Consider the following 15,027-nt stretch of genomic DNA (forward strand, 5'->3'; position numbering starts at 1 on the left):
CTAATAATGTAACTGCTAATGTAATAGTAATAAAAATAACTGTGACATTATATTTTTAATATGACACTGTTTAATAAAGAAAATGACTTATTTTGCATTTGTATTATTTAGAAGTGGTATACTTAAGAGTTTATTGCTTTTAAAAAGTAGAAAATAATCGAAATTATTAAAATACCTCATTTACCTTTTAGTCTTCTCACAGTAACCCTGCTTTGTTACATCAGTCATAATATTCCTGGCAATAAGCATTTCTGGAAATGAGTCTTTAAGCATGCCTATAATACCTATAACTCACGCAGCTATATTCTTTTTTCTTTTTTTTTTCTTTTTTTTTTTTGTTCTTTAAGAGAAGCTGTTGTTTTAGGGAGCACCGACTTCCTAGAAGATGATATAGAAAAAATTGTAGAAGAATTGGGAAAAGAATACAAAGGCAACGCTTACCATTTGATGCATAAAAACTGCAACCACTTTTCTTCGGCTTTATCAGAGGTAAGTTAAATTTTATTCTAAAAGTTCTTCAAATAAATAACACTAGTATATTTACTGTCCCACTATATTTAATCAGTTATTTTTTTCTGATTATTTATGTTATGTAATATATGGTATTTTATTTCTTTTATGTGAATATTTCTTTTATATGAGTGATCTTTCCAAAGTTGGTAACTTTAGAGTGAGCACAGTTTTAAACTGTAATTCTATTCATGACTTTGCAGTGAGTAGAGTGAATACAGTAACGGGTCTCTTCTTATTCTAAGTTGTTTCATTACAATCTTATATTTTCACTTAAAAATTAATGCCTAGGGGGTTGGGGAAGAAAAAAAAAATAAAAAATTAAAAAAATTAATGCTTAAGTGACTTCTGCTTCTTAGCCACTATGATTTCTCTTTTCCTAAATTTTAGTTGCCAACTTGAAATTTTTCTGGCTCTTACTTATTAATAAGTAATTCATTTCTCCTATCTTGAAATTTTACTCTGCCAATTTATCACACACACACTTATTTGCCTTCCCAGTTCTTGAATGCCAAGCAGAAAACCAAAAGTAGATCCAAATTAAAGGTCTTTAAAAAAGGAAATGACGGGAAGAAAGCAAAAGGTTATAAAATAAGGTCTGGAGAATTAAATAGCGCTTGAAACAGCTTCCCAGCTTTCTGACCCTTAGCAGATGGTTGCAGAAGCCACATCAGGTACCACAGAAATTGTGAAATGTGTAAAAGAGAAAATGAGCTGCTGCTTCAGTGACCTCCTCTGCAGAGCTGCTTAGCTACCTGGCCCTTTTCACTGCCCTCATGGCTTCCACAGCATAGGTTTCAAACAGGACTACAGCAGACTGCTGCTGTGCTTCTCCAATTATTTTTTGAGGACTGGCGGCATTAGCATCACATAGGAATTTGTAAGATATACATCATCTCTACCCCACCATAGATGTACTGAATCAGAATCTTCATTTTACCATGATCCCCAGATGACTCATAAAAGTTGGAGAAGCACCCACTAGTCTAGTGGGTGCATTGATACCGCAGAGGTGACCAAGTTGATTTTCAAGGAAGAGACAAGGTAGTTCTAAGCTTTCTTGACCCTAGACATTACATTTGTAGGAAGTGCATTCAAAGATCCGTAGAACGTTAAAATTAGCAAAGGTTTTAGATAGCATCTAATCTAGTCTCCTCATTTTATGGACTAAGTAACAGGCCCTGATTGGGGAAATGACTTACCAAGATTGTGGAGAACTCAGATTAGACCCAGACTGCTTAGTTCAGTGCTTGTTATATTTTATCGTTACTTCTTCTGGTTCCAACTTATCCTCTCTCCCAAATAAATTATTAGCTTTATTGAGCATCTGTAACACCACCTCAGCCCTGGTCTAACCCTAAAACCATATTGGAGTTGAGTGCCTGAAGAGCAATTCTAGATGCCCCTGGAGCCATCTTTTTAGGTCACAGTTTTCATGCTTTCACCCGTGTGAGTGCTGAATTGTTAAAGAAACTGAGACTCAGAAGTTAGGGGACTTAGCCTAGCCAGCTTGTTAGTGACAACTAAGACTAGAATTCTGGATAGTGGAGGAGGTAAGGGGCTATTTTTAGTAAACCTCATATAATCAAGGCAAAAAAAATTAACGTTAGGCACTCTTAAAAAGTTATTAAATCTAATGTGCTTCTACATCTTTGACAACATAGTTTCTACATGTGTCGTATAACCAGTTGCAGATAGAAAACCATAGCTAATTATAAATGATTGTTGATATATGTACTCTGTTATTCAGAATTGTTCCAAAAATTCTAAGAAGCATCATAGTTATCATTGCAGATGCTTCTCTACAACAAGGATTAGCAAACCACTACAACCTGCACACCAGCACCAGCCTACCACCTGTTTTTGTATGGCCTGCAAGCTAAAGATGGTTTTTACCTTTTTTTAAATTTGTTTGCTTGTTTATTTATTTATTTTATTTTTGGCTGCATTGGGTCTTCGTTGCTGCATGCGGGCTCTGTCTAGTTGTGGCAAGCGGGGGCTACTCTTCGTTGCCGTGCGCAGTCTTCTCATTGCGGTGGCTTCTCTTGTTGCGGAGCACGGGCTCTAGGCGCGTGGGCTTCAGTAGTTGTGGCTCGTGGGCTCTAGAGCGCGGGCTCAGTAGTTGTGGCGCACGGGCTTAGTTGCTCCATGGCATGTGGGATCTTCCTGGACCAGGGCTCGAACCCGTGTTCCCTGCATTGGCAGGCGGATTCTCAACCACTACGCCACCAGGGAAGTCCCGATTTTTACATCTTTAAACCGTTGGGAAAAGGTCAAAAGAAGAATATATAGTTACATGTATAAATTATGTGAAATTCACATTTCAGTATCCATTAAAATCTGACTGGAACACATCCGTACTCATATTTTTAACCTATCATCTTTACTGCTTACAGGCTGCAGCAGCAGAGTTGAGTAATTGTATCAGAAACCAAATGGTCTGCGGAGCCTAAAATATTTACTGTTTGGCTCTTTATAGATAAAGTTTCCAAACCCCTACACTACAGGTCAGATGCATTCGAATCTGATTCAGATTGACTTAAACAATGAGGAAATATTTTATCTCACAAAACAAGAAGTCCAGGATAAGGTGGGCTCCATGTCAGTATGGTCAGTGTCTCAACTGTGTGTCACCAGTGGCCTAAGGTCTTTTTATCTCTCTGAGCTGCCATCCTTAGGGTGTTAGGTTGGCTCTGCCCTCAGGCTAGCTCCCTTTATGGTTTTCAGGTAGTTGCAACAATTTTCGGCGCCATATCCTGATACAGCAACATCAAGAGAAAAAAGAAAGCTCTGTCTCTCCCGTTACTTCTCTCTGAGAAACTGAGACTTTCTCCAGAACCTCCCACCCTTTCCAAAGCAGGTCATGTTTCATGGCCAGAATTGGGTCGAATGCCATTTCTAAACCAGTCACTAGCAAGAAGAATGGCATTGCCGTTACTAAATGCCACCGGCCTGAATACCTCCTGTAAATTAATATTTTCAGTGGGAAATTCCAAACCTGAATAAAAGTAGAGAGACTAGTATAATGAGCCTGATACACGTATCGCTTAGCTTCAAAAATTATCAACTCATGGCTAATTTTGTTTCATCCATAAATGCCCACTCTGAAATAACACTGATCCCTAGATTACTTTGAAACAAATCCCAGGTGTTATTTCATTTCAGTTGTAAATAGTTTACTTTGTAGCTCCGAAGATAAAGATTTTTTTAACATAACTACAAATATTATCAACCTAAAAAAAATTAACATGCATTCCTTAATATAATGCAAATATACAATGTTGAAATTTTCCCACTTGTCATAATTTTTTAACACTTTGTTTGAATCAGGATAAATAAAGGCCAAATACCCTCTTGTTACCATGAGGTTCAGTCCGCATAGGAAAGGTAGGATAGATGTCTTGATTCTTTTCCGTTACTTAACAGTCTTCAAAAAAAGAATTGGTTCCTGTGCTGTGCAGAGAAAAATTAACATAGCAGAGGGCTTTACTGTTAGGAAAGCATATTGTGGAGAGAAGGCCAAGGGTGTGACTGGATAACCTTTTGCTGCTGCTGAAGAGATTAAACATGAGACTCGTGGATCCTCTCAGCCATCTCAGTGGAAATCAGGAATAGAAATGGGATTTTCCAGGAAAGATCTGTAGAGGAACCTCTTATCCAATAGAGTGAATCCCACAGGAGACTCAACATTTTTGAGGATGTTATATTAGCAGAAACACTGCCAGCTTGGACTGAAAGAGGACAGAATGAAAGATGACTGTTGGATTCCGAAATTTCACAGGCAGTAAACAGCCTGGCGAAAAAGGGTAATTTCAAGGGCCCAGACGACAGAACTGAGGGCCGCAGAGGATTAGTCCCAGGCCTTGAAACCTAATGGAGGTTGCCCAGTCAGATTTTGAAATTGCTTGGGGGCTTCCCTGGTGGCACAGTGGTTAAGAATCCGCCTGCCAATGCAGGGGACACGGGTTCCATCCCTGGTCTGGGAAGATCCACATGCCTCGGAGCACCTAAGCCCATGCGCCACGACTACTGAGCCTGCGCTCTAGAGCCCACGAGCCACAACTACTGAGCCTGCATGCTGCAACTACTGAAGCCTGCACCTAGAGCCCATGCTCCACAACAAGAGAAGCCACCGCAGTGAGAAGCCCGCACAACGCAATGAAGAGTAGCCCCCGCTCACTGCAACTAGAGAAAGCCCGTGCGCAGCAACGAAGACCCAGTGCAGCCAAAAATAAATAATAAAATAAATTTATAAAAGGAAATTGCTTGGGACTAATGATTCCTTTCTTCCTTCCATGTTCTCCCTTTTAGAATGGGAATGTCTATAACTTACTCTGTGCCGGTCCACCATTATATTTGGGGGGCATCCTACACACATTTTGTTTTTTTAACTTAACATTGTACCATGGAGTTTATTCTGTAACAGTATATAGAGATAGTCCTCACTTCTTTTCACAGCTAAATAGTCCTCCTTGTTTGTGCCAAAATGTATTCAGTCAGTTTGCTGTTAATGACATTTGGATTATTTTTAGCCTACAAAAAAGTGCTGTAATGAATAACCCTGTGCATACCTTTTTTTCATATTTTTGCCAGTGTGTCTCTGGAATAAATTCCTAGAAAGAGGGATTACCAAGGTGAAGCTTAAATGCAAAAGTAACTTTGTTATATGAATCAAATATTTTTTGACCACTACTACAGTAAGAAATATATTTTACATCATGATCCAGATATGTACACATAACTAAAACAAGTGTCACAATTTCCCTAGTATCTACAGTCTATTTCATTTTAAGAATTCAAGTTAAAATGCTAAAGCTACTAATGGATCTTGACTCAAAGTTTAAAAGACATTGGCTTGATCACGGATCTGCACACTTTTTCTGAAAGGGCCACATAGTAAATATTTTAGGCCTGTGGACTATTCCTGGACTCCACTCGGCCATGGTCGCCCAAGAATTGTAGGCCATAAAAAAAAAATGAGGGGGCATGGCTGTGTTGCAATAAAATTTTACCTATAAAAACAGGTGGCTTTAGTTCACAGACCTCTGTTTTAGGTTAATCAAGCCACCTGCAGGTGTTGGGATGAAGTCAGCTTCCTGTGAAGCACATTGATGTATGGAGGAAGGCAGATGACTGAATGAAACCAGGGTTTAGGAAGGAGAATGAAGAGAATAGCTGCTGGATAGTCAGCAGTGGCTCATTACATTAACCTTGCTATTCCTAGTCACCGCTCTGTGGTAACCTTCAAATATACATATATCCCCAATTATGTCTTGGGTGTAAAATATAATGTAATACTTGTTTGCCTGTGTTTTTTAGAATAGACAGATAGGAACGGTATAATATAAGGGCATTGCTAGCTTTCCCCCAGATCTAATTCATGCACATTCTTCAGGTATTTTTAAGTACTGTCTACCTCTCTGTGCTTCCAGGCCTGGTAATCAAAAATGATCAAAACATGCCACCCTCCCTCCATTGAGACCACCGCCTAGCCCTGTAGTTAAGACAGAGACATAGTATTTAAATGTAGCCCTTAAGGCATAGGGCTAAACCTTTAGGGAGAAAAGTTATATTGCTTGATGACAGGTGCCAGCTTATTTACATTTTAGCTAATTTTTGGATGTAAGATACTTTGAAACCAACTAAGCTAAAGTAGATGGTACTTCCAGATCATAAGTATGATTATAATCTTTGACATGATTGGAGGCAAAAACACCACAGGGACAATAAAGCGTGGATTAGTTAACCCGAGTTTTGACTGCAGAAGGAAAGGAGGATAATAAAGAGTAAAGTTAGTATTATAAAAGACCTAGTTCTTATTATTTGCAGTTGGGAAAAGAGGGGGCTTACAAGTCCTAAGAACAGGATAAGGATGAGAAGTGCCTGGAGCTTCTGTTACTTGAATAGTATCTTGTATTAACAAGTCTTCTATGTGTTCAAAGTACTTCTACATGCTTCTCAAAGCAGTTACAAAGACCAAAGAAAGAAAGGAGCCAAATGGAATTAGCTTGATTTTATAGATGTAAAAAGTAAGCAACTTAACAAAGTTCTTCAGAAGGGAAGGGATGGAGCTGACAGTAGGGGGACCCCAGGCTTCCGAGTTAGGGAGCTGCTTGTCATCGAAGGCCGGAAGTAACAGCACCAAAGGCTAATGCGCAGTGGCCTTTTTGTATATCCGCCTCCCTCCCCGACCCTCCCCTCCTTGGCAGCTGACCAGATAACCCTAACCTCTCACCTAATACTACACTCTTTCTCCTGTAGATTCTTTGTGGGAAAGAGATTCCTCGCTGGATCAATCGGCTTGCCTACTTCAGCTCCTGTATACCCTTTCTCCAGAGTTGCCTCCCAAAGGAGTGGCTCACTCCCGCAGCCCTGCAGTCTAGCGTCAGCCAAGAGCTCCAGGACGAACTGGAGGAAGCAGAGGATGCTGCAGCCTCCGCTTCCATGGCCAGCACTGCCGCAGGCTCCAGACCCGGGCGCCACACTAAACTGTAAATGTCTCCAAAGTCACGCATTCAGAACTGTCTCTGGCAGTTGAATATCACTAGAGAAGAGTAAAAGAGTAAATGTCCTCTGGATATTTTGTATGCAAAGATGGCTCTCCCCCAAATCCCAGTTTTTCAGCTCAGGATTATATTTGTAATCAAAAAAAAAAAAATCACTTGGCGCAGGAGGGAGAACTTTGTATGAAGCTGCCCTCTGTCTTTTTTACCCACTTGTAAATTTGGATTTACTTCTGTTTTATATAAGCTCTGTTAAGTTATGTTTACAGTATTTTGTATCGCTGTTTACAAATCTTGCATGGACTCCTGCCACCATGAAAGAAGAAAATCTTCATGTCTTCAAAAATTAGGCAGGTAATCTTTGTACACTTCTGACAATTGCCCGAGCTTCGGCATAAATAATAGGCACACAAGAAGGTACTTACACAGTTACAGTCACCATCACCTGCTTAAGAATTGTCTTTTAGGTTTGTGTTTGTTTTTGTTACCATTTTGGTACCAGGGTGCACAGAGGTGAAGGAGCACACAGAGCCCTGAGGGCTTGGGACCTCGATCTGCGTGAGAGGCGCCCGACCCTGGGCACCCAGCACTCCCTCCACTCCAAGTGGTACATCTCCTGAGGTTCCCACCGAACGGTGGCTTTCATCCCAAATATCTGGCCACCTCCACGGGGTGGTATACTCTCGTGTCAGTCTGGCTTTGATGCCTCTGATTCTGTAAGTAAGATGTTTTTCGTTAAAGGTATTCTTACTAGTAACAAGTGTTTTTGCACATGTGTTGGGGGCTTCATTTTTATTTTAATATATATAGATATCCTCCCTGCAGAGGATTTTGTTTGTGGGGCAGGAATATCCTAAGTGGTAGCCTTCTGAGTAGCAGTGTGAGTTGACATTCAACTGCTTTTAAGTCTTCAGGCTACCTTTTATACCACACCTTGAAAACTAGAGTCTAAAGTAACACTCTCCAAAAAGTTAATACTTTGATATTTTAAACATTTTATGTACCATACCAGAAAGAGTATGTTGCAGTTTGTTAGTTTGTTATGGGAGTAGTTTCACCTCATTATAGAAAGCTTAGTCTCATTGACCTCTTGTGGAAAACTCATATTTATGTGTCTTATTCATCTTTTTCTTTCTCTCAAATGTATGTCTCTTACATAACCTACTCGAAGAATAAAATTGTCACCACAGATAAGTCCTCATTAGCAAGGAATCTGTCTGCTCAAGTCTACTCCCAGTTTGACCCTTGGATGTAAGAGCCAAGTCATTACATGTCAAATTCAATTTTTCTGCCTTAAGAATGAATGTTCTACATAAAATATTGGATGCAGTGTATAAATTATCCAAGGCAGTGACTTCAGCTTTATATATATATATATATATATAGTTAGTTTTAAAATCATCTACTTTTATTTAAACTTCTAGATTGGATTGTTTGCTATTGCTCTTTGTAAGGATACATATCTTTCAGTACACTACATTTTTAACTTTTCCATAAGCTGATTTTGAGTCATTTTATCAAATTAAGCACACCCTGTTCATAGGGAAAATAAACCTTGGGTTTGACCTGAGGAAAATGAAGCCACTTAACCTAATTTATGCTTTTGACTGTTCTGTTGCTGGAGAGGAAAGCTTTTACAAATTATTCTCAGTTCTTTTAGCGGGGGGGCAGAGCACTTGTTTTAAGAGATGTGACAGAAAGGAATCTATGATCTTTATGAAAAGTTGACCTGATTCAGGTCTAAAAATGAGATTTAGAATAAAATGCGAAGACTCTTGACAGTGAATCAGTTCACTCAAAGAAGAGTCCTATCACTAAAACCCAGGTTAGTGAAAAATGTTTGATGCCATTCGCTTGGGATTTTTTGTTTTTAATAATGTGGTGGATTCCAGTTTTTTCTAATCCATTCAAATAGACATGAGTTTAAATCTGTGCTATGGACACACGTGAAGGAGTGGCCATTATTTAGGCACTTCTTGGCGAGTAGCCAGGAGCCTTCCACCTTTGCTTATCCAGAATCCAGCGCCTCAGCACACAAACGATTATATTGTTATTTTGTTGTACTGACTTTCATCTGCAGCATTTGGAGTTTAAAAATAGTGTTAAGGTCCTAGTAAAAATAAATAATGGCCCTGAGGCCAATTATCATAGAACCACTAGATAAAATTCTGGACGTGAGATGGCTTGCAGTCTAATGGTACTTGAGGTTGAGAAATAAATGTCTTTACTTTAGAAAATCTCATTTAAGTCAGTTTGTCCACTACAGTTCAAAATTGAGGGTGAATTCAGTTAACTAGCATTTCACCAGCTTTCCCTTGGAGGAAAAGAGTCTTGTTCTCAACCCGATCTCTGTTAAGAAAAATCCTATATAAAAAATCCAGTCATTAAGATACATGTGATATGATGGCATCAGATATTCTCTTCGTAGTTGTAACCAAGTGAAACACATTTCTCATTGTGGGTTGGACAGTAATATAGTGTTAAGAGGGTCAGAAGCTGCTGGTTTCTACTGTTTGTTTTCAGTGCCCTTGGGTTTTGTTTTTCCTTTGTTTCAACCCTAAGAAAGGGGCATCAGCTTTGGAAAGTGTGGCCTGTGGAATGGTAGAAGGCAGTGATACAGCAGTAAAGAGAGCCTCCACTTGATGCCTGAAATCCAGCCCACTATTGTTCTGACCCACAGCAATAGTGCAAGTTACCTTCACCAGCATTTGTACATAGCAGGGAATTCTGGTTTTCACCAATTGATAGCATTGTGTGTGTGAGGAGATTCAACCCTACAGACGGCTGCGGGACTCTATATCCATGGCTTCTTTCCATCACAAAACGGGTAGAAACTCATTCACTGCTTCAGGGTTCTAATCTGTGTGTCTTCTAATGGGTCCATTTCTATAAGATACTCTGTAATTTTGATACATGCTGTGTTTTCTTTCAGTGACTAAGTTTAAAAGGCTTGGATTTTGTCCAGCAAGCTGGCCAAACTGCCATTGTACCCCTTTCCTTCAGTATGGTTTAGAGTGCAGCTCAGTCATTAGACTTTCATTGTCTACTCAGTCAATACACATCTTCACTGTTTGAAAGGTGTTACAGCTGTTCAAGAATCTTCATGAACCTGAGGATAATTTCTTGTGAAGTTGAATGCAAATGTACTGTCATTCATAGTGTTTATATAAAAAAAAAAATACCAGGAATCTTCACTTTTGCTACCTTGATATAGCATTGGGCTATCATGTTAACATTGAAATACATCAATTTATTAAAAAATACTTTTATAAGAAATGTTTTGTAGTGCTTTTTGACCTCCAGGAGACTGCAAATGTTATATATTTGTGTTGGGGAGGGGTACTTTTGTTTGATATTTTTTATTTTTATACAGTTTTAAAGGTTACACTCCATTTACAGTTATTACAGAATATTGGCTTTATTCCCTGTGTTGTACAGTAGGTCCTTGTAGTCTGTCTCACGCCCAATAGGGAGATTATTTTTGAAACCCAAGAATCCCATCTGCTCTGCAGAAATATAGTCCGCCCTTCTCCATCATACATTTCTCTTGTGTTTGCATGTACATTTACTCCCATGTATTCCCCTCAAGCTCAGGTCCACGGGCCAAGTCCTTAACTGTCAGAGAGCATAACCACACCTGCTCCCAGGCAGCAGTGCCAGCCCCAGCTTCTGGAGGATGGAGACAAGGCTGGGAAGGGAGAACATGCCCTCTTCTCTCCGCCAGGAGCGCAGCAGAGAGACCTGCAGGGGAATTGCCCCCACTGCTCGTGCACACACACTTCCCATCTAGAAGCATCAAGCAAGCAGGAGCCTGGGTGACTGCGCACCTCGTTTTCTACTAACCTAGTCTGCTTTGCACCTCCAACCTGACCCTTCCCCCGTCTCCATTGGCCTTTTGGTACCTAGCCAAGTAATATTTCCCTCCACAAACTCAAAAGACCTCTCTTGGATTAAGTATTATTAAAAAATAGGGCTTCCCTGGTGGCGCAGTGGTTGAGAGTCCGCCTGCCGATGCAGGGGACGCAGGTTTGTGCCCCGGTCCGGGAAGATCCCACATGCCGCGGAGCGGCTGGGCCCGTGAGCCATGGCCGCTGAGCCTGCGCGTCCGGAGCCTGTGCTGCGCAACGGGAGAGGCCACAGCAGTGAGAGGCCCGCGTACCGTAAAATTAATAATAATAATGGAGGGGCTTCCCTGGTGGCGCAGTGGTTAAGGATCTGCCTGTCAATGCAGTGGACACGGGTTCGAGCCCGGGTTCGAGCCCGGGTCCGGGAAGATCCCACATACCATGGAACAACTAAGCCCGAGCACCACAGCTACTGAGCCTGTGCTCTAGAGCTCGCAAGCAACAACTATTGAAGCCCGCGTGCCTAGAGCCCGTTCTCCGCAACGAGAGACGCCACCTCAGTGGGAAGCCTGCGCACCGCAATGAAGAGGGATCCCCTCTCACCGCAACTAGAGAAAGCCCGCATGCAGCAGTGAAGATCCAACGCATCCAAAAATAAATAAATTTTAAAAAAATTTTAAAAAATAATAATGGAGGTCATTTGTGGTCTGTCAATGCCTGTCCACTCTCTGCTAAGTAGGAATGATCTACAACTCATTTGTTCTCAAGGACAGGAGCCGAAGGGGAATTTTTCCCCTAGTCTACATAGGTTTTTGATAGACTATAACAAGTTGATCACCAACTCAAATCTGGTAAAGCAACTGGTTTTACCTGTAGAAAGGATACCAAATACACTGAGGGACAATGGTTTTTTCTTTCCCATTATTATCTGCTCCTGAAGTTCTCCTTATCACCCAGATACGGACCTTGTTCTAAGTGTGCAGAAGTCCACGCTAATAAAGATGAGTGGCTCCATGCTATGCATTCCAAGAGGTAGATTAGAGGCAGGCAGCTGCTTATTTCCTTCTGGATTCTAAACCCAGAGAACTGCTGAGTCCTCTCAAGCTTGTCCCTTTGATCCTTTCCCCCAAAAGGAAAATCCTCCCAAAGAGGATCATACCTTGTTCCTACACTGGGAAGTGTGAAGAGCCCATCTTGTCAAGGCCAAGGGAAAAGCGAAGGTTAAGCGGGGCCTCCTCTCGATCCCAACGCGGTGCGGGAGGCATTCATTTCCAAAGGCTAGATGGGCGCACCTGTGCCCTGCAGCCCTGCCCTCACTGGGAGGGCTTTGTGGACCCAATCAAGAATGTACCACCCCCGGGCTGTTGAGGAGTGGCGTAGAGCCGTCTACATTGATCTCCCTGACCCCGGGACCCCTTCACTCAGGAAGAAGTGCCTGGTTCTACGAAACACTCATGGCCTTCGTGGGCCTCAGTTAGGGGAGCCATTGACCGCCAGGCTGTATCCTTCACACCACTAACTCCCAGTGATTAGAGGGATTTAGTGCCTGGGCAACCTTCAGGTGCTTCTGAAGCTGCAGCCATGCAGAGGAAGCCACAGGCCTCACCAGGCTGTCCTTATAGCCTTGCAGGCAGGTGGACTCAGGGATAAAGTTACCAAAGTCACTAAGCCAGACTCCACAGGGGGAGGGTGGGAGGCCTGCTCTACTCATTTCACACTGGAAAAGGAATATGCATTGGACAGGGCAGTGAAAAAATTAGACAAGGAAAAGCCATTCGGTCTACCTAGGACCCTCAGTCTTGGTGGCCAGTAATTATCCACCCAAATAGGGACTGGGATTTTCAGATTACAAAACGGAAAAAAGAAAAGCTAAGGGGAGCTAGGGCAGCCAACTTGGCCCTAATCAAAGATAGAAGAAGACTCCTGTACCTTCCTCTCCCACTGGCGTCAATGAGTGGCCACCACAGAGCTGCCCTCGCAGGCAGCTGACACACCACAGAAGGCCAGTATGCCCACGAATACGAAAAGGTGTCACGTTGAGTCTGGAAAGGCAGTGGGTTTTGTGGACAGGACAAAGGGGAAAGGGAAGTCCTCCTACAGTGCCCCTGCTGTGTGCTCCTTGGGCATTTAATTATCACCACAGCCTATGACGTTATTCCTGCTTTACACCAAAGGAGTTTAGTGGTTAGTAACCCAAGAACGCACAGACAACATAAGGAAAACCCATATTTGAACCTAGCCAGTTGCAAGGCTTCTACTCTTTCCACCTAAGTACACTGTTTTCCTGCAGTGGAGAACCCGGGTCCAGTCCAGACCCACTGAGTCAGAATCAGCATATTAACAAAACCTCCAGGCAATTCACCTGTACAGTAAGGGTTCAGAAGTACTGCTTTTGCCCATAGGACTCTATTCTGCATGGTTCCAGCCTACTCTGCCCATAGAAATCAGAATTTCCTCGATGAGGTGACTCTGTCAGGCAGCCTGGACTCATGAATGTCTGAAGGACCCGGTAGCTGAATCTTCTCCAAAATTCAATAGAGGTGTGGTTGGATTTTCTGGATTTTTCCTGGGTTTGACCGAATCCATATAAATTATTCAAGGAGTACTCTAATAAATGTGAAAGATAAACTTGAACCCTCTGGGTTTACTTCAAGGAATGGTTACCTAGAAGTCCCTGATCCATGCACTAAGGATTCTGGACCGTAGTTTGAACTGATTATCCACCTTCCTGTGAGAGACCACCAGGGCTACACCCATCACGCGGCCATCCCTGCTGTTTTGCTTTAGATCACCAGAAGTTTCCGTGCCCAAATCCTCATCCCCAGCTACTCTGGGCATGCTCTCATTTGGCCAGCTCTCTCTCTCTCATCCTTACTGGCCCACCTTCCAATGTACCCTCTGGAACTTCCCGTCTGTGACAGGAAAATGCCCAATAGCCTCCACTTTTTCAAATGCTTCTTGACCTCTCTGCTTTATGTGAAACCCAGCCGTCCCCTGTGGTGCTCTCTCCCTCGGGGTATGTGCCCTCGGTCTCCCATGCTTCTTTGCTTCCAAACCTCCGGCTCCACTGAAACTGTGCTACCGAGTGCTACCAGCTGCTGCCTCGTGGCTCTCTTCTGCTCTCCCTCGCCTCCTCTGTCTTCCTCTCCACCTTCTTCCTGTCATCAGTGACTCTGCATTCATGCAGGTGACCCATCCAATACCCTAGCCCAGCGTTTCTCAGCTGAGGCTCTATTGCCATCAGGGTAGGACGATCCTTTGTGCTAGACAGTCCTGCCCATTACAAGACATGTGGCATCTCTACACTCTGTCCACTAATTAGCAGCGTTTTTCCCGCTCCACAGTCGTGGCCACGTTAAGCATCCCCACACATATTGCCCCCAGGAGGTAGGCAGCCCTATCCTGGCTTGAGAACTACCATCACTGTCTCAGGCTCCTGATCTCCTCACTTGCACCAGGCACGCAGACCTTGGACTTGTCATCACCAGTAACTGCGCCTCTGCTAAAATCATTTCAAGTAATCTCTGACCACTAACTTCCCAGCTCCCCTGAGTACCCAACACACTGAGACAAGTCTTTGACCTCATTAAGATCCCAAAGCCACTAAGTTCAGCACTGGTTTTACTAATATCACTCCCTCCCCCATCTTTCATTTTTCTCCTCACTCAGCCTAAATTCCACGGTCAGTAATTAAACTGTTTCCGTCTCTGGATCCTCCACTTCTGTGCCCTTTTCTCGCTTCATCTCATGGCCTGGCCAACCCAGCCCTGTTCAGACCCAGACCTCTCTGTGCCTGATCCGCTGAATGTTGCTAGGGTGAACTCACACGACTGGGCTGACCAGTTTTATCTTAATGTTCCCGTCTCTCAGCACCACACGCGGTTTCTTGCAGGTCCCTTGTAAGCCTGCTCACTGCTCTCCCGGATGACACTTCAGACTTTATCTCTTCAAACCTCCCACGCGTTCCCCACATGCATTTCAGTTGAGAACTTCACTTTATGCTTCATTGAAACACAGATAATTTAGGCAGTTGACCTCTGTAATGGGGGAAAATACCCAGTTCTCCCTCCCTTGTGTTTCTCCCTTACTGTCACACGGAACACTTCACTTGGGACACTTCTTCACCAGATGTGTGGGGATTTTCCCTACACCAAGCAATTCTCCATGAC

At 42.7% G+C, this 15,027-nt stretch overlaps 1 protein-coding gene across 3 annotated transcripts in view; it reads left to right on the plus strand.

Moving 5' to 3' along the window:
* DESI2 (desumoylating isopeptidase 2) overlaps positions 1-10,289 on the plus strand; it is a 42,298-nt gene extending 32,009 nt beyond the window's left edge. For 2 of the 3 annotated variants that reach the window (XM_004284517.4, XM_049713760.1), the window contains exons 4-5: positions 348-489; positions 6,772-10,289. In XM_004284517.4, the coding sequence (XP_004284565.1) occupies positions 348-489; positions 6,772-7,005 (376 nt within the window). In that variant the 3' untranslated portion in view covers positions 7,006-10,289. The remainder of the gene's footprint in view (positions 1-347; positions 490-6,771) is intronic. The other variant, XM_033414432.2, reaches the window with a different exon arrangement.
* The last annotated feature ends 4,738 nt before the right edge of the window (positions 10,290-15,027 follow it).

Source organism: Orcinus orca, chromosome 1 (genome assembly GCF_937001465.1).
Source record: "Orcinus orca chromosome 1, mOrcOrc1.1, whole genome shotgun sequence".
Lineage (NCBI taxonomy): Eukaryota > Metazoa > Chordata > Mammalia > Artiodactyla > Delphinidae > Orcinus > Orcinus orca.